We start from the raw sequence: 20,658 nt of genomic DNA, 5'->3' as shown, positions 1-20,658 counted from the left end.
GACAATGTATCAGACATTAATAGTAAGCTATATTTGTACTATTCTGAAGACTGCTACTAGAAGAAATCAAGTATTTTTAGATATTATAGTTGCTGCAGGTATCTCAGGTTTTATTTATGCTTATCAATACTTTAGAATTCTGATAATTACTAGATTTTCACCTAAAGTCTGTTACTTAATGTGCTAATAAAGAAGTGATGTGTTTTTATACTACTTTAGTAAGTATTTTAATATAAATGTTTCCTTTACAATAACATACAATTATATCTTAGGTTTCCATTTTTTTTTTCTTTCTTCTTTTTGGTGGTAAGGGCTGGAGCGATAGCACAGTGGTAGGGCGTTTGCCTTGCACGCAGCCAACATGGCCGACCCGAGTTCGATTCCTCCGCCCCTCTTGGAGAGCCCAGCAAGCTACCGAGAGTATCTCGCCCACACGGCAGAGGCTGGCAAGCCACCCGTGATGTATTCGATATGCCAAACACAGTAACAACAAAATCTCCAATGGAGACGTTACTGGGCCCGCTCGAGCAAATCGATGAACAACAGGAGGGCCTTTTTGGTGGTGCTGGCAACTGAATCCAGGACCTGACATAGGCAAGGCAAGTGATGTGCCAAAGACCTACATCTTTAGCCTATGTGCTATGGCTTATATACTTCAGCATCTTGGGCTAGAGAGTATAGTGGTCTCTCTCACAGGACATGCTTTGCATGCAGGAGACCTAGGTTCAAACTCCGTACTGCATGGTACCCTGAGCACAGCAAAGAGTCATCTCCGATCCCTTCTGGATATAGTCCCTAAACCAACACCTTTTCCCAAAAAATTACTGAGGAGGGTTCAACAGGATCACCAGACTGCAAAGGCCCAGACCAAAAATTAATGAAAAATGCTGTGTTGTAGTTCTGATTGGAAAGCTGTATAGAAGCCCATCGAGCTTAATGAACAAAAACAGTGACAGAGAAGCTCTACTAGCATCAATCATCTCAGTAAATCCGCAATGACCTCAGTAACACTACTGTGAGATATAATAACAATTATCACAAACTAACTTTTACTGATCTAAGTAATGATAATTCCACTTTTCTCTATTGCTATAAGCAATATGAAGTAAATTTGTTTGTCCTAAGGGAGCAGATTTGAGGGGTTTGTGGGAAACTGGGAACATTGATGGAAAGGAAGGTCACATTGGTCTAGGATTGGTGTTGGAACACTGACTGCCTGAAACAACTGTAATATGAAGGACTTGGCAAATCAGTTTTATTATGAAAAGATTGTTTTGGGGTCACACCCGGTGATACTTGGCCAAATTACTTTAGGCTCTGCACTCAGGAATCACTCCTGGCGGTGCTTGGGGAACCATATGGGATGCTGGGGATTGGACCTGGATTGGGCAAATGCCCTATCTGCTATACTACTGCTTCAGACCAGGTAATGAAATTTTTTAAAGTTTTTGAAAAATTCTGTGCTAATGCAAATACTATATTTAATGTAGTCTTTACAATAAATCTAGTGTTTGCGTTAGATTGCGTTTGTCTTCTCTATTTCATTACAGGTAGATAAGAATTTATATATTCTCGGGGCTGGAGCGATAGCACAGCAGGTAGGGTGTTTGCCATACATGCGGCTGACCCAGGCTCGATTTCCAGCATCCCATATGGTCCCCTGAGCACCACTAGGAGTAATTTCTGCATGCAGAGGCAGGAGTAACCCGTGTGCATTGCCAGGTGTGATCCAAAAAGAAAAAAAAAAGAATTTATATATTCTTTCAATTTTGACTCTATTCTTTAATAAAACAGAAACAAAGCCAACTTTCCTCCTTTTTTTTTTTCAATGTAGGATCCAGAATTTGTTTTGGAGCGGGGAGAAAGCTCAAAGTGCACAAGGCATTATCTTGCATGTCAGAGTCCAGGGACTCCTGGCTATCACATTTGTCCCTGAGCAATGGCAGAAAAAACTTGCTTTTTTGTGGGCCACATCAATTGTCCTCAGGGCTTATTCTTGGCTCTGAGCTCAGAAAACCATGTCAGGTGCCTGGGATCAAACCTGGGTCAGCCATGTGCAAAGTAAACTCCATACCCACCACACTACCGCTTCAACCAAGGGAACAAATCTCAAGCACCACCAAATCTGTCCATCCCCACAAAAAAAAACTTCCAATACTTTACTTTGTGTTACTATCATAGTCTAATTATAAACTTTATTATTATTATTATTATTATTACTACTATTTTGGTTTGGGGCCATACCTTGCTCTGCTCAGGGCTTACTTCTGGCTCTAGGCTCAAGAATCATTCAGGGCAGGGCTCGGGGGACCATATGGTGTGCCAGGGCTGAATATCCTGGTCAGTCGTGTGCAAGGCCAGTGCCCTACCCATTATACTATCTCTAATTATAAACTTTAAATGAGATTATTTACTTCCTGATTTTAAGTGATAATAAAAGCCAATGCTATTTCCTTAACCTATGTGAAGATAGCATTATATTTTGATTGGCTGATAAATGTTCACAGGGCTGAAACAAACAAAATACACTGAATTCTATAAAGCTGCAGGCCACATTGTTATAAACAAGACACACCTGACCTCAGAGTACTAAAACTTCTAAATTCAGAATGTATGCAATTCCTATGCATCACTGTTTGTGTGGGAGCATGGTGGGAGGAGGATGTTTAACAGAAGTTCCATAAATTGCACAAGAAAACAAAGCAGTTTAGAAGGTAAAATGGTATCATTAGTCTCTTCTAACTTATGACACAATTTGTTTTTTGTTGTTTTTGGCCATACTCGCTGATACTCCTGGCTCTGTGCTCAGGGATCACTCCTGGTAGGCTTGGGGTACCGGGTATTGAACCCATGTTGGCTGTGTACAAGGCAAGTGCCCTATCCACTGTATGATCACTCCAGTCCCCAACTTATAACAGAACTGACAATGTATTTATCAAGAAATCAAGTAATGTGAATATCTAGTCATTCAAAGCATTAACATACATACAACTTAGAAGGGCTGGAGTGATAGCACAGCAGTAGGGCGTTTACCTTGCATGCAGCCAACATGGCCGACTCAAGTTCGATTCTTCCACCCCTCTCGGAGAGCCTGGCAAGCTACCGAGAGTATCTCACCCACACGGCAGAGCCTGGCAAGCTACCTGTATTGTACTCGATATGCCAAACACAGTAACAACAAGTCTCATGATGGAGACGTTACTGGGCCCGCTCAAGCAAATCGATGAACAATGGGAGGACAACTTAGAAGAATCATAAACCACAGTCAATAATGTTGATAATATTTACCCACTTCTATCACCTACACAACATAGTTTATGACAAAAATGCTCCCGGTATAGAACATTATGTATGAATACTTTTTAATAAAAGAAAGTTAAAAAATGACCTCTCGTTACAATTTAAAAATTTATACTGGAGTACATACCGGATCAACTTGCCATATGATAACTGTGGTATCTTTTGATCCAGTTGCTAGTTTAGTGCCATCATTAGAGAATTTACAGAACCACACTTCATTACAATGCTCCGTAAGTATCTGCTGAGTATAACATGGGAACTGCCTCCTAAAACAAAGAAGTTGACAAATAATTATCCAAAATCGATTAAAATAAGATACAAAATGTATATGCAATTTTTTTGGGGGGGTGGGGAGCTGGGTCACACCTTTTTTTCCCCCTTAAAACAATGTTTATTTTGCCTTTGGGGTCACACTCAACAATGCTCAGAGTTACTCCTGGTGGTGCATGGGGGGGACCATAGAGGATGCTGGGGATCAAACCCAGGTCAGTCACGTCCAAGCAAACACCCTACCTGCTGTACTATTGCTCTGGCCCCCCAGGGTCACACCATTTAGTGCTCAGGTTTTATTTCCTGGCTCTCTACCTCTCTGCTTAGGAATGATCCCTGATAGTACTTAGGGGACCAAATGTGCTGCTGCGCATCAATCCAGGGTTAATGACGTTTAGGGCAAGTGCTCTGGTTCTTGCGCTCTCTCTCTCCAGACCCTATAAATGCCAAGAATGTGGTTTACATTGCATGTTGAAAAAGAAAGCATTAAGGCAACTTTAAGTGAAGGCAGTAATCTAACATCTGCTTCAATTTACAATTCATTCTTTTCTTCCCCTTTTGCAAGATTAAAGAGGAGAAAGTAGCATCCATAGAATAAATTCACTTACACCAAAAGTTTTATGGATATGAAGTGAATTCATAAAATGTGTATCTATATACACACTTTCAGATCTGCTATGTAAGTTGGCTGGTATCAGCTTGTTTGAAGTAGCAGTAATGTATATTTTCATGAATGTAAAAGCAACTTTAGTATCATACTTAGGTAGATACTGCAGTAAGAATAAACTTTTGACAAGCCATGATTTCACATCTCCCGATTTCAATTCTCTCATCTATCAAATAAAATTAACTCAAGGTTAGCAGGGCTCTCAGGGTTTCTATAAGGATTAAAAATTTTATATTCTTGGACTGCAACAGATATGCAAAAGTGAAATTATTTTGGGGAAATCACTAAGTAGAAAGCACTACGTGGTAGGGGTTACAGTGGCTAGAAATATTTAACTGGGCTGAAGAGATAGGACTGGGGTTAAGGTGCTTGCTCTGCACACAGCCAACCCTGGTTCCCTAGGCATAGCTGAGTGATCCTCAAGCACCGCTGTGGCCTCGAAACAAAAACTGCACATACACACACCAAAATCTGGGTTGGGGGAAGTAGGAGCACATAGCAGGAGCAGGATAGGACGCATCTGACCATGGTAAAGTTATTATGTGGGCTGGAGTGATAGCACAGCGGTAGGACGTTTGCCTTGCACACAGCCAACATGGCCGACCTGAGTTCGATTCCTCTGCCCCTCTCGGAGAGCCCGGCAAGCTACCGAAAATTCGATATGCCAGACACAGTAACAACAAAGTCTCCAATGGAGATGTTACTGGGCCCGCTCAAGCAAATCGATGAACAACGGGAGGACAGTGACAGTGACAAAGTTATTATGAGAACAATGATTTTCATTAAGCACTCCTTTTTGTTTCTGGGCCACACCTGGCAGTATTCAGGGCTTACACCTTGGCACAATACTCAGAGATCACTCTAGCAAGGCTCAAAGGACTTTATAGCGTGCCAGGATTGAGCTCTAGCCAGCCACATGCAAGGCAAGCATCTTACCCACTGCATAGTGAAAAGTGAACTAAATCACAGTTGTGTGCGCGTTTATATATACCTAAGAAACACGGTTGTTTGTGCAGTGGTTATCTTATTTTTCTACAGTGCTCATAATTACATAATTCTGTCATTCCTATTTATGCTGCTTACATTAGCTTTTCAAGGCATTTGACAAAATAAAGTACCGGTACTGTAGATGCTCATTTTTGAGTCAGTAGACAAATAATTTTCTTCTTGGAATATGAAAAATTTTACATTTTTCAGTCTTAAAAAAGAGTGTCACTATAATTTTGCATAATAGGGACATTTTTACTCAAATTGTCTCCGGAGATCCTGAATACTTCTACATTGAAATACGGGCAGGCAAAATATGAAACCCAAATCAGGAAGTTAATATTATTCTAAATATTTTTAAGTCATTATATATGTATTATAAAAAGGAGAACCTTACTAAAAAAATTATCTCCCATGATCAATACAGCAAAAAATAACTGGGGCCATGGTTAGATTGGTTATAATGTCCAGAAAAAGAGCCACTGAGTGCTCTCTGGTACTCAAAGACAGTCAATTCCTGAATCACTGGTTCAAGTTCTTAAAAAAAAAAAACCCTGCAGGATACAGAAAATGACTAATGAAACCCACAGAAAAGACAAGAAAGAACTTTCCAGATTCATTCCTTAAGGTGTGGTTTACTATGAAATATAAAGAAGAATTCTTAGAGCCTGGAGAGAGTAGAACATAGTTAAGGCACTTGTCTTGCACACTAGTCAATTCTGATATGATCCTTGGCACCCTGTATGGTCCCTTAAGCCCTACCAGGAGTGACCGCCTGCTGTGTGTAGAGCCAGAAATATGTTCTGAGCACTACCAGTGTGGTCCCAAAGCAAAAATTTCTCTTAATTTTCAACTTCAGCAGTTCTAGGTTCATGTCTGAGTTAATATCAACTCAGACAAGAATTGTTTTATAGCTAATAAGATATATTTTTAAAAAATTAAATAACACTTGCAATTTGGTCCATAAAATGTTAGTGCACTTCAAAATGTAAATATTCTTACCTACTACAAACATGATCTATAAGCAGAGACACAGAATCTAGATTATTATCAAGTTTGGTATTGTGATATAGGCACCGATCTCTTTGCAATTCTACCGCCTGCCGCAGAAGAGTCTGTAAACGCCGTGGGGGAAGCATCACTGATGGTGGTAAATATGCTTTAACAGAAGATATTTTTAAAAGAGAAACAAAAAATTAGAAAAGCGAAACAGTATAGTTTTAAAATATTTGCCTTCTGTTTTATTGCCCAACCTTCATAATATTGCATCACTAAACAGAGCAGTTTCCTGGTGAAGAGTAAAATTGAACTTAGGTCAGCAACTACAGCTATGCTGCCATTAGAATGGAATAAAATTGGGTAGGGCTTTAATTTGTATAAGGATTTTTATAAAAGCGATATGTAACAGTAACAAATCCCAAAACACTGGAAAATAAAACTGTGAAGATGAGAGAGTAAGAATCCTTAAAAATGTTTAAGAAACATTCTTCCTTAACAGGAACAATGCAAAACGCTGGATCCAGTCGAGATCCAGATCCCACGAAAGTGCCAAAGACACTGCCAAAATCCTCGTGGGAAATACTTGTTTTAATATTGACACCAATCAGTTCCAATTCAATGTCTTATACCTTCCTAACCATGAAATATTCTTATTTTTAGAATCTTCACTCCCAGATAGAATAATAGGAATTACCCAGAGATAGAAAGATCTTTAACTATAAAAAATGTAGCAAAATGAAATCATTCCTACTCTAATTTGCAACAAAAGGGGGGGGAGGGCAGAGTGAAACAATTTATCCCCTCCCAAACCTATCTTTACTACTGAAATCTGAGAAAACAAAAAAACTTGTAGACTGTTTTAACACATAATTTTGGTCTAGGCATAGTAAGTCCCCAAAATTTAGGAGTGACATTTATAACACAAAATCAAAAGGGATGTTTATGGGCTCAGCATCCTCTAACTTGCTAGGGATGGCTTTATTAGGCTCTCTGGTTTGAGTTTTTAAAGGGTCTTTAAATGGATTTCCTCTTCTCCGTATAGAAGCACTCAGATTAGTCTAGATACAAGTATTACTAATTGGTTCATAATATTTCTGAGAGAAAACACCAAAACTAAGACTCTTACTCTGAAGTTTGTCTAACAGTTTAGATCGGGAAGCTGTTCCTTTGCCTTCCCATTCTGCTTTTGCTCGTAGGTCTTCTGCATGGCTACACATCAGATACCTAAAAACATGACAAGAAAGCATCAAGTATCAACCAGTTTTCCCTGGATTAAACATACTAAAAAATACTAATTATATTTTGGATATCCAGTTCTAAGAAATGCACATAAAAAAGTTCTATAACAGATTTTAATTATCAATACAATCTGGCACCTGGATAAATCATATTTACTAAATCATAAATAATAGCAAATAATATAGTAGTAAGTTGCATTTGTTAACAGATGATTTCCAAATTTTTTTTTTTTTAAAATGTAGTTATATACTATTACATACATGTGTAACTTATTGTGTACCGCCAGGCTGTTTTAATATGCAATATATTTTGCCATCATTTAATGTTCATACAACCTTTTATGAAGAAAACACTGTTATTTATTTTCATTTTATTTTGGAGGTTTTCCCAACTGGTGTACACAAGTCCCAGGGGCATTCCTGGCAATTCTAAGCCAACTGGGCCAAGGGTTCAATGTGACGGCCTGAAATGCTGTACAGCTCAGGCTCTGTGATTCCAGGAATTATGTGGACCACACTGGGCTTCCTTGGGCCTCCCTCCAGGGTCACATCAGCAGGACTTGTGACCATGTGGTACCAGAGATTGAAGTGGGGTCAGCTGCATACAAGCATGCAGCTTAATTCCCATATTCTTTCTCTCAAGTTCCTATTTTATTTTTAAGATGAGAAGATAAAAGGATAGAAAGTTCAATAAGTTGGCTTAAGAAGCAGAGCAGGGAATCTAAATCTAGGCATTCGAACTGCTCAACTTACTCTAAACCACTATGCTAACTTAACTGCTTCATAACAGCAAAACAAAACTCAAAAAACCTTTCAAAGATATTTGTAATGTTCACTATTTAATACTAAGTAAAACAAAAACATACCTTAAAGAGCTTATCATAAACATCACTCAAGAAATAGTATAATTGGATAATCCTTGAGTCATCCTGTGATGCTGAGATGCCAAAGCAGAAAACTTGGAACTATTTACATACTACATGTGCTTAAAGAGGCATAAATGCCATTTTGGGGATACATGAGGGCCCCTGCTGGAAGTGTGACCTGGCCTATTCTGCCTCTCAGAATACTGAGCTACAAAAGTAAAAACATGAAGGGATAGTTTATTATTCAAACATGGCCACTAGACCTGACGAATAATTTTGCTATTTTATCTGATACTCTGCTTGTTAAACATGTGATTCTGACCTCAAAAAAGCTATAAGGGGTCAGGGAGATGGCTCAAAAAGTGGAGTGCCAGCTACACATGTGGAATCCCCGCTGCACATATTCCCCTGAGCACAGCTGGGAGCAACCTGCAAGCACTGCAACAGGAGTAGGTCACTAGCATTGCTAGGTGTGACCCAAAAAGGGAAACAGAAAGGTTATCGAATAGTAAAGTGAGAATTACGTAAGATCGGAGTATTTGGTCCTCTACCTGGTTTAAGGTATTAATGATAATATAAATATCAGAATTATCTCAGTGTACATAACTATCACACCCTTTCACGTTTTTTTTTTGCTGGCAGTCCTTAGAGGACCATATGTGGTGCCAGGGATTTGAACCAGGATTGCAGTCACTGTAGCTGCAAGCAAGCCAAGTGCCTTTCGTCCTACACTATCTCTGTCCCTCATATCCTGATTTTTTGTTTGTTTCGGGACCAGTGATGCTCAGGGGCTATTCCTGGCTCTGTGCTCAGGACACCATATAGGAGGTCATGGATTGAACCCAGGTCAGTGGTGTGCAAGGCAAATGCCCTACCCAATGTACTACTGTTCTGAACTTCCACATACCCTGTTCTTAAATGCAAAAAGTATTGTTCAGTTTGAATTTTAAATACAGAACTCCTTGATCTTTTGCTGTTTAGACTATAAACAGTACTTTACTAGGTGAAGCCAGAAGGAGGGGAGAGAGGTCTCTCAAGCAATGTTCAAAGGGTTTAGAGATCCCCCTAGAGCAACTCAGTCAACTGGGCTGGACAGTTCAATAGGAGGTCTTGATGGTACTTGGGGAACTCCAAAGCCACATCTGGTGGTGCTGGGTGGGAAGGGGGGAAGGTAGTGAAGTGCTGGGGAATGGAGCTCAGGGTTTCAAGCACACAAGCTATGTGCCCCTGACCCATCTCCCTGTGCTGAGAATTATTTTTTATAAAAAAGATTGTTTGAAAAAGTGAACTATGAATGCTACTCATTCAACTTTAAGGTTTCAAATACATGTTTGTGTAGGTGTCTATGGAAGTTACATGGTATAAGCTAAAGGTACTGAGAAGCAGAAACCTTGGGCCTGGATGCCAATTCTACAACTTGTCAAATCAACATCATTTCCTTGTGTGAAAAATTCAAGGTATAAACTTGAAGTTCGGTCTTTAAGTGTAAAGTGAAGTTCATTCTGCAATAAAAACTTTATGACTGGGACCAGAGAGAAACTACAGTGGGTAGGATGTTTGCCTTGCATGCAGCTGACCCAGGTTCGATCCCTGACATACCATATGGTCCCCTGAGCACTGCCAGGCATGATTCCTGAGTGCAGAGTCAGGATTATACTGCTGAGTGTGGCCCAAAAAAACAAAACAAAAAACCAAATATAAAACAAAATAGGGCTGGAGTGATAGCACAGCGGTAGGGCATTTGCCTTGCACACAGCCAGCCCAGCCGAGCCGGGTTCGATTCCTCTGCCCCTCTCAGAGACCCCGGCAAGCTACCTAGAGTATCTCGCCTGCACGGCAAAGCCTGGCAAGCTACCTGTGACGTCTTCAACATGACAAACACAGTAACAATAAGTCTCAAAATGGAGACATTATTGGGCCTGCTCGAGCAAATCGATGAACAGCGGGAGGACAGTGACAGTGAAAACAAAATAAAAACAGAAAAATTGTATCTATATGATTAAGTTTGTTTTTACCATAATAGGAAAAAAAATCCATGATAATGGTATCTGATTAATACAAAGAGCTGTAATATTAAATATCAGAGCAGAGAATACTCTCTTTGAATCTTTTTATGTTTGAAAGTTCATTATGGGTTAAAAAAAAGAAATTCATTATGTGTTAGATACTGTTCCATTTGCTTAGACTGTATCATACATTAGAATGCTTAAACAAAAACAGCAGCTGGAGAGACATGCTGGAGGCCTGGTTCCATCCCTGGTACCACAAAGTTCCCAGGTACTGCTGAGTGAGTCCTGAGCAATGTGCCAGGAGTACACCCTCCAACCCCCCACCAAAAATGTAACAGAGAATGCCTGGTAGGTGATCTCTAAGGAGAGGACATTTGGGCTGGAACCTAAGCAGCTAATGGCATTAGGGGAAGAGAAAGAAGGGATGAATGTCTAACTTTAGGCAGAATTAAAAAAAAAAAAAATCAACCATGAGGAATATTAGTGTCATTAAAGAGTTAAAAATAAAGAAAAAGATGCAGGAAAGGATCAGGGAACTTTAAACTTGAGTAGAAATTTTTTGATTTCAAGTATGTTGGAAAGTAAGTAGAAAGCTTTCAATGAATGTATGGATTTATGTATTTATCCAGCGCAGTATACAATATGCCTTATTAAGGGAGCAGGGGTGAAAGCAATGTGACTATGAGGTCACTATAATATTCTAGCAAAGATTTTTAGAGTTTAACTAGGATAGAAAATGTAGAGATGGAGAGAACAGATAAATTTGGAATGTCCTGGACTTAGGTCATCTATATTTAAGTTAAAATATTTTAAAAAATGCAAAAATGATGCTTAAGTTTTTTGCTTGAGTAAGTGGGTGGATGAAATGAGGAAAATCAGAGAACAGTTCTGTGGGAATGGAGAGGGTGAGAAACATAAAAAATTTTGAACATACAGTTTAGAGGTACCTATCATACACCCAGATGGAGATGGTCAGTATGCTATTAGATATATACGTTGGAAATTCAGATGAAAGGGTAGATTTAAGAACCACAGGCATATAGATGGTACTAAAAAGAAATGGTATAAAATAAGAATACCTAGAAGACTGTGTAGACAAAAAAATAGTGGGTGGTTTAGAATCAGTGCTTTAGGAACCTTTTAGTATTTAAATAACTGATCTCAGGATGAAATGAGCTCTGTGTATAGAAAGTGCTTAGAAGAACCTGGTACATAACATGTATACATCAAATAAGAATGTTTGTATGCACCAATACTGAAAACTACATTGCTTACAGTTTTTATAGAAGATTAGGAAATGGCACTTCATTGGCAATACTATTTCTTCTCCCTTTCACTCACTTAAATATCTCATTATTCTAATACGGAAAGCTTCCTAGGATGACAAAAATAGTTCGTGCACATATAAGTAAACTTATTCAGACTTATTCAATATTATCTAAGAATTTAGCATAGACAGATGTTGGAAAACTGATCAGGAAATGTGACTTTGAAACAATAACCTTAACAAAAATAAAAGCCCCTTCACCATCTTCGAGTCTAAGAACTCTGCTTCCTTACCCACTGAGAACATGAATGCGCTCTGTATTGTATTTCAGTGGCGTCAATTCACAGCGCAGAACTTGAAGTGCCTCCAGGACCTTGCCATCCTCCAGGTATTCCAGGTACTTCTGCTGCAGCAGCAAAAACTTCATCCTCTGACATGACAGAAAGCAGCAGTCAGGGGAAAAAAGTTGATGGAAGTTTCAGAAAATGTTTGTGCCTAAACAGAACAGTAGAAACCATTCTACTATGCCCTTTGAAAACAACTTTTTATAAAAGCTTTAAGACGACTCAAGCTATTCTGACTTTACACAAGTCACAGATCAAATGTTAACTTTTCTCATTTCCACTTTAATAAAACTGCTTTGAACAAATAATCTTAAATTAGCTAAAATTATCAGTGGGCAAGTCATCAACATAGCAAAATGGGAGTTCTGCCTCAAAACACTAATCTAAAATTTTGTTTTCTGTACAAAAATTTAAAAGTATTTCAAATATTCTTAAATTGCCTTTTTTAGAAGTCTGATTTTTATCAGAGGTCACAGGAGAACTTTATGGAATAAATTTTGAAAATATAGAGAAAAACCAGTTAATGGGGGATTATTTAAAAGCTACAAAGTGAAAGAAGAACCAAGCAGACCAGAAAGCAGAACTAGAGCCACAGGGGAGAGGTGGCAAAGTGTCAGGTTTGGGCTTAATAAAGCTGTCCAGCAAATGCTCTAAAGGTTGGTATGCAAAATACTGAGTGTCCTATGACTAAAGAAAATAAGCGAAAGCTTGATGGCCCTGCTCTCTAAGAGGCAACAGAGAGGCCTAAAATGAATGGTTGAATGCAAACATCTTTAAAATGACTCAATATGGGCTGGAGAGATAGTACAGCGGGTAGGGCGTTTGCCTTGTACATGTCCGACCTGGGATGATCCCCAGCATCCCAAATGGTCCCCTGAGCACCGCCAGGAGTAATTCCTGCATGCAGGGCCAGGAGTAAAACCTGAGCATTGCAGTGTGTGACCCAAAAAGCCAGAAAAAAAAAAAAGAGAGACTCAATATTTCTCTGTGTTAGTAGGGATCTGATCACTGATGCATTTGCTACAAAGCAGACAATTATTGTCAGACCTTTTCTCCCTGAAGGACAAGCCATTTCCAGCTTACTGCTAAATACCTTCACATTTAGTATTTTTTTCCTAAAACATGTTTGGCTTTAATACTGATATATTTCTTAACCCTGTAATTTTACTTTTAAATGGAAAGTGATCATCACAATCTTAGCAGCTTTTTGCTAAAATGAAAGAGATTTCTGAATACTTGGAGTAATGCTTGGAGTTTTCTTTAAACCTTATACCTAATTTAGGTCAACTGCTTAGATAAATAGCATTATATCTGCTACTTGTGGCACTTGAGTAAGCCAACTAATAGAGGTAAAAAAGTAGATTGAAATATGTTCATCACATTTACGGACTCCAAGGAACATAATGGCAAAGATCTCAAATCCACTTAAAAAACCTTTAAGGACCATCTGTGCTTCTCCAGTAGGATGTCTACTTTAAAAGCATTTTAAAAAACAAAACTGTTGGGGCTGGAGAGATAGAACAGTGGGTAGGGGGTTTGCCTTGCACGTGGCCGACCTAGGTTCAATTCCCAGCATTCCATATGGTCCCGAGCACTGCCAGGAGTAACTCCTGAGCGCAGAGCCAGGAGTAACCCCTGTGCATCGCCACGTGTGACCCAAAAAGCAAAAAAAAAAAAAAAAACAAAACCAAAAAACCCAAAAAACAAACAAACAAAACTGTTGCAAAATAATAGTACAGAGATGCGATCTTTTGTTTTTAAATTAAGGTCATAATGAACTTAAGATTTTCTATTGGAGCATATTTAGAAGGTATAATCAATCTTCAAGATGGTTTCTAGAGCAAGTAAACAAAAATAAACCCTCTCACACGTTACCAACACATTGGATGAAAATCTAAACTTACATCAACTGATGAAACAGAAAAAAATTCAACACATATTACCTCCTCTATAAAAATTACACTTGCATTACACTTACCAAATTTTACACATAAAGTCAGGCTTTCTAATGTTTCAGAAATATATTACAGAGGTGCCCTGAAAACTATTGTTGTATACGTAACCTATAGTTAACTTTTGTATTTCCAATGAAAACTCATACTCTGAAATCCATTCAGTACAGAAAAACAAAAGACTAAATTAAACAATCTAAAATCAAAGGATTTCATATTTGAAATTACTCTAGATATTCTCACCATTTTCTCATCTGAGACCTCAATTCTTCGTATTTTTGCTTTTGGCCACACCTTGCGATGCCCAGGGTTACTCCTGGCTCTGTGCTCAGGAATTACTCTTGGGAATGTGTGGGAACCATATGGGAAGCTGGTGATCAAACATGGGTCAGCCAGTTGCAAGGCAAGCACCCTACCCGCTGTGAGACTAATTTTTTATTCAGAGTTTATATACTTTCATTTATTAATATACTTTTAACAGTTTATTTCACCATGTTTTGATTCAGATTTAAGAATCATGCAGTTTTTTATGTAAATGCTACATGAATTGGCCAAATATGTATATTATAATGGATTTCAGGGAAATCTGCTTTTGTGTTTAAGGCAGATTTTAAGTTATTTTTTGAAGTTAACTATCACCAGGCCCTATTCATAATCCCACCTCCCATTTCAATGTGTGTAAAGTGCCCCATCCACTATTTTCCCACCAAGATCTTACTAGATTTTTCAGTCTCTTTTTATGGGGGAAGGGGAAAAGAGGAGAGCAGAGTAAAACTTTCAGACACCAAAAAAGTATTTCTGCATATATAGAGGAAAGCCATAGATAACATAAAAAACACTTCTAAGTCATTTCATCCAGATTAAAATAAAGAGCATCCTCAAGAAGATCAAATCCTGGTCATATGCAATCATATGCATGGCCACTATCATGCTGCTGGCAAAACGTAGCTGGAGATTTTGCCAAAAGGAAAAAAACCTTTTTTTTCGAGCGCGCGCGCGCGCGTGTGTGTGTGTGTGTGTGTGTGTGTATGTGTGTGTATGTTTGAGAGGGGGTTGGGGGAGAGAGGGAGAGGGGAAAGAAAGAGAAGGGGATAGAGAGGGGGGCAGAGAAAGTGATATAACGCAGATTAAAGAAAGGATTCAAGCAAACACTACGCTTGACTGAAAGCAGTACTAGGGTTGATGGGAGTGCTTCTTAAACTTTATTTACTTTTCTACATAATGACCAAAAAAAAAAAATCCTCTTCCCCCACATAAGTTTAAGCATTCAACACATACAAAGATTTAGAGTGAAACTGTATCTTACTCCTCAAATTTAAGACACAAAAATGTAGAGAAACTACAAAAATAAACACTTCACAAATCACATTATTTACTGAAAAAGTAAAAGTCCAGGTAAAACTTCAATTTGCTGAGGTAATTAAGAACAGGGCTTCACTAATGGTTATTTCCAAAAATATCAGGAACTTCCTAAATGAAAAACTAAACCCCACCCCCCCAAGTTGAGAAAATAAGCATTCCTTTTCCCAACTTCTTTCTTTCCCAACTTCAAATCTTTTCCCAACTTCTATCTTTATAAGCGATTGTTTCTGGTCTTGGATAACTTTCATCTTTGAGCAGAGTTATATTTTTTATTATCTAGTCCAAACCTGGAAAAATAATCTTACTAGGATAATTGGAATGGTAGTTTCATACAGCAAATTCTGTTTTTCCTAGATCCTACCAGTATTTGAATTGTTTTATTTCTTCCTCCTATATAATTTGAAGTCAACACAAAAGAAAAAAAACCCAGAATTTACAATATACAGGAAGTCTGGTTATCAAAAGCAGCCTCCTCGAGTTAGTAATGAACTAAGTTTGGAATACAGTTATAACCAATTTGTGTCAATTTGATCATGACTAAAAGAAAGGGGGAAATGAATACTGAAAGTAAAGCTCTCAGAACTCTTCCTTATTTAGCTTTAAAATAATTTCTGTACATCAAGTAAATATGAAAACACGCTTCTATATTATATTAAAAATATTGTTAGGCATATAAAAACTTGGGTTTGAGAAAATTCAGAAACAAGTCTTTTTTTTAAGTATTATTTGTCTGGAAACCATTTAAAAATGAGTAGACAAAAGTCAATAAAAATGTTCAGGTTTTAAAAGTAAAATGGAATTTTAACCTAGTGTAAGTCATCAACTGTGTCGTGCAATTACAGTAATTATGCTAAAAACCTCGAATAGTGGTCTTCTAAGATATTATAACAAACTTAGGCTTACATGATATTATTTTCTGGAAATGGGGGGGAGATTTCTAAATACAATTAGGAAAGTGGAGAGCAACTTTTAAAAGAGGTTGAACTGAATCTTTAAAAGCAGTTGATTCATCAAAGTTTAAAGTGAGATAAACCTGGAACCCTTTTCTTTGCATAAATCCTAAACAGTTTGATGGTGTGAGGCTTAGCCAGAGATTTAATCTTCACATTTTATTAGATCCTAGAATGTTCTATAGACTGAACAGGCTGTAAAAAAGAAAGGAGTCCTCCTTATTATCGACAACTATTTCTTCTTCCGTTTACATGTTGCTTTACTTTTTCTAATGAGAGAGTCATAATCTAAATCCAATACAAAAGTTTCAATTTACTATACACAAGAATAAAAGGAAGTGAGTCTATTAAAATTTTTATACTAATTACAGATGAGTTGGATGAAGCTTTGGAAAAAAGAAAAAAATTCTAGCAGGAATGATACACTTCTCTGAAAAACAGCCCAGGGGCAAGTTCTTATACTGTTACTATAATTTAAGCAGCACTGACCTGTCCATTGGGGGAAAAAAAAATTCCAATTCTTATTTTGGCCATTTAATTATTTTTGTTTTAGGGCCAGTCCATTCTGTCAGAGCTAACAATTAATGAAAAACTGCCCATTAAAGTACAATTAGCTTTTAAAAGACAAATCCAACTACATTGATTAGGGGAAATTTAGTTACGGGCAAATTTGCAGTCCTTTTGACTATAGATGGTTAAGTTTTTCTAACTTTGAGTTTCATTTTAAAACTTCATCCTGGAATTTATTACTCCCTAAGTTTATTATCAAGCATCTATTTTATTGGTAAGCAAAATTCTTAACATTTTAAGTATTTATTCAAAGGAACTGGGGTCATCAATTTAAGTGAATTCATATCTGTTAATAATTTTTTATATCATCAATTCATTTGAAAATCTATTCTCTACGATTACACTGTTATATAAATTTTACTAAAAATTCTTGAAAATTCTTGTTAAAAAATAAAGACTGAAAAACAGCAACTACAAAACAAACACCAAAACAAAACAGAAGTCTCTACTAGGTTTATAGGCAATGTCAGAAAGATTAATGTTTGTTCCAAAAAACAAAACAAAACGAAATTTAACAGTCATTTACTAATATTTAACAAACAGCTGGTTTCTCTACTTCACTTCCTATTTGACTTCTTTCCCTCCCCCACCAGACAGGAAGTTGCTTTTGACAACAAATGAATCAGCTAGAAGTTAAAAAGCCAGCAGCTGATTCTTCATAGTTTCCAATCACAAGCTTTAGAAAAAACTTATCCCCCTCCTCTCCCTCACCATCTACTGAATTAAAACTTACTGCTATGAAAGATTAGGATTTATGAAAGAAGCTAACAACTACTAAATTGATCTTATGGGGGAAATAAAGCCAGTAAGCAGGATCCAATGTTCAAATATGCACACAAACTCTCCATTAGAATGATACGTCATATAAACTTTACTTTGACATTCAAGACACATAACTGAACTGCAAGAAAAAAACAAACAGATAATGACTAGATCAGCTATTTAAAGTTATATAGACACACATTTTCTTTACTATTTGGTATTTCAAGTAATAGAAAAGTATAGTTCATCCTGTATTCTATAAACAGCACTGAAAACATAGAAATCTTTTAATATAATTTTGTAGGAACTTAATTTATATAGTTCAAAGCATACATTTACTAAGCATATTTTGAAACTTAAAACTCAATTTTAAATCTAAATACCATCCTATTTTTACAAATTTCATAGTAATGAAACAACAATTTTTATGCCTTATCTTTTTTAAGTAGAAGCCTAGAATTATCAATAACCTTCTAAAATAGCATAAATGTGAAACTAAGAACAAAAATGTATTTACCACAATTATTCCCAACAACGTTTGAGAGATTTCAAGTGCGCCTCTTACCACAATAGCATGAGGAGAATGCACTAAAGGCTTTAGCTCATTCAGGTCATTTTCTGCCTGTAAAAATTGGTATAAAAGAAAAACAGAAATGTCACAAAGTGTACATCAAATATGTAATTTTAGCAGCAGTCACACAGCTCTATATGCCCTACTTTACCTTATCCCAGTCTCCTTCCATGACATGATTTCGGAATTTGGTAGCAGAAGGATGTTCTAAACGACATCCTGACTCTTGCATGAGGAGGTCAACAGTCTGGCTGCAGGAGAGATACAGTGTAAAAAAGACCTGACCAAACTTTAGGGTTTTATGCTTCCAAATAAACTAATGTCTATGAAAACAGTCCTAAAAGTTTTTAAGTAACCTCCTGATGAAGGAAAGAAATAGCTTTAATGTGCTTGGCCAAACAAACTTGATACTTAAATTGTCACCTACATTTACTGCAAGTCAAATTAAAAACCTTCTTGAAACCCTAGTAAAAAATATTCTAGTTTTGTCATTGAGGAAGTACACGATTTCTAAAAATGTGCTGTATCCAATCGGTTAAATAATGAAAAAGTTTGTATTTACGGTAATAACCTCACAACTACATTTTTAAAGACAAAAGCTTAGCCCCAACAAGGTAATATAGATGACCTGTGTCAGCTAAGAGCCTCTTATGCAGGCACTATGTTTGCACAAAAATTCGACTCAGTTAACTTTTAAATTAAAATAAATCCAGCATCAAAAACCATTCCCTTTTTTTCTATACTAAAAATAGCTAATTTACTATGGTGTAGGTTCCAAACAGTCACGAGTTATTTCCTCCTGCTGCTGTCAGCTTGCTTCTTGTCTCAGTAAAATGTTGTTAGCATTTACAAAATCTGTTTTTCATACTAATCCATTGCCTTAGAGAACAGAACAAAGTGAAATCTTCCTATATTTCTCTTTTGAGAGCTTAAAAGAGTCATCAAACGTGGTTTCTTCCATCAACTATTTTGGTACCTAAAAACCTTCCTTTAACAGCCTTGGATAGTTGTGTTTGTATTTTTCAGGGCTTTCTTATTTAGCTTCGTTTCCTTTTAGCTCAACAGTGTAATCATCTGAATCAAAATACTTGTCACTCTTTTAAAAGGGGGGGGGAAGCACCCCCGCCCCCCCACCAAATCCAGAAATGCAAAACTACACAGGGCCCGGCCTAGGAGCTTATTTTAATCTAGCCTTTGAAGCTAGGAAACTGACTGTTGCACGTTTCCCCCTCGTTCCTGCCTGGGTTTAAGGGACTCGAGGCAGCACTCCCACCCAGCCCACTTTCCACTCGGAGGCCTTCTTTGTGTGTCTACAAAAAAAAAATAAATAAAAAAATAAAAAAAATAAAAAAATCCCCGAGAGGTTTGGAGCCAAGGTCGGTGCCTACCCCTCACCCTGTTGGATGGGCCACAAGGCCACCTAGACTGTCTCTGAAAATAAATGATTCACCAGATCAGATGACCCTTCTCCGGAGGCAATCATCGCCCCGGAATCGCCCCGGGATTTCAGGCCGGGTAGGGAGCAGGCCTCTGGCACACACGCCGCGGCCTCGGAGAGACATCAACACCCGCTCTGACTTCATTCTTCCTATCAGATGCATTCAACCACCTCCATCCCAGGGCTCCCTGCCCCTCCGTTCCCATAAACACTTGTAGCCGCCTGCCCGTCCTGATTGGTGCTCGGCCGGGGCTATCTGTCACGGCTGGGGGTGGGGAGGTGTCCCACAAAGATGCCTCTGAGATATACTTGAAAAACAAACCCTCCAAGCTTCATTATTTCCACCAGCTCGAAGCCACCCCTCCCCCGCCCCCCAGCCCGGAGACCCGCTCCCGCATGTCTTTATTGACAGACAATTAAGCTCCCAAGGTGTGCGGGCAGGGGGCCCCCCAGCTCGGGCTCGCCTGCACCCCTCGAGGCCCCCCCGCCCGCGGGGCTCGCCTCCCGAGGGGGGCTCAGCCGGCTGCATCCTCTCGCCCCTGCCAGCCCGCTCCGTCTGCGCCCAGTCCCCCGGGGCCGGGGGGATCCCCCCACACCGGGGAGCCCCGCGCCCCTGCCCCCCCAGCTCCGCACCGCCCCCCCGCGCCCACTCGGCGCAGCCCCGCCAGCCCGCCAGGGCCACTTACTTGAGCCCTAAGCCATTCAAGTGCTGTCCTATGAGCCTAATGACATCCTCGTCGGACTGCGAGAGCCGCTTCTTCTTCTTGAGGCTGCTGCCCAGGTCGGGGGTGGCCAGGGAGGCGGCGGTGGTGGCGGCGGCGGCGGCGACGGTGGCCGAGGCGGCGGCGGCCCCGCCGGGGACCCCGTTATTGACATTCAGGCTGTTGCTATTGTTGCTGGCGGCGGAGGGGGCGGAAGGCAGGAGCCCATTGGCGTGGGCCAGGTCCCCCGCGGACGACGACGACGAGGGCGACGACTCCCCGTTCTGGGCCGACAGGCAGGCGAGTTCCTGGGTCTGTCCCTGGCCCCCGCCGCCCCCGCCGCCGCCGCCGCCGCCTCCTCCTCCTCCGGCCCCGTTGGCCTGCATGATGCTGCCGCTGACCAGG

The 20,658-nt window shown here is 39.1% G+C and overlaps 1 protein-coding gene across 2 annotated transcripts in view; it reads right to left on the bottom strand.

Moving 5' to 3' along the window:
• The window catches only part of WDR26 (WD repeat domain 26), a 46,997-nt gene extending 26,358 nt beyond the window's left edge, over window positions 1-20,639 (bottom strand). The window contains exons 1-7 of one of the 2 annotated variants that reach the window (XM_056107247.1): window positions 20,239-20,639; window positions 18,266-18,365; window positions 18,061-18,165; window positions 11,897-12,033; window positions 7,350-7,447; window positions 6,227-6,383; window positions 3,428-3,566 (exon numbers count right to left, since the gene is read on the bottom strand). In XM_056107247.1, the coding sequence (XP_055963222.1) occupies window positions 3,428-3,566; window positions 6,227-6,383; window positions 7,350-7,447; window positions 11,897-12,033; window positions 18,061-18,165; window positions 18,266-18,365; window positions 20,239-20,639 (1,137 nt within the window). The remainder of the gene's footprint in view (window positions 1-3,427; window positions 3,567-6,226; window positions 6,384-7,349; window positions 7,448-11,896; window positions 12,034-18,060; window positions 18,166-18,265; window positions 18,366-20,238) is intronic. The other variant, XM_056107238.1, reaches the window with a different exon arrangement.
• Window positions 20,640-20,658: the final 19 nt, after the last annotated feature.

The sequence above is a fragment of the Sorex fumeus genome, unplaced genomic scaffold, assembly GCF_029834395.1.
Source record: "Sorex fumeus unplaced genomic scaffold, SorFum_2.1 ptg000007l, whole genome shotgun sequence".
Classification (NCBI taxonomy): domain Eukaryota; kingdom Metazoa; phylum Chordata; class Mammalia; order Eulipotyphla; family Soricidae; genus Sorex; species Sorex fumeus.
Note: the sequence above shows the minus strand (reverse complement) of the source record. Positions and strands in the feature narration are given on the sequence as shown.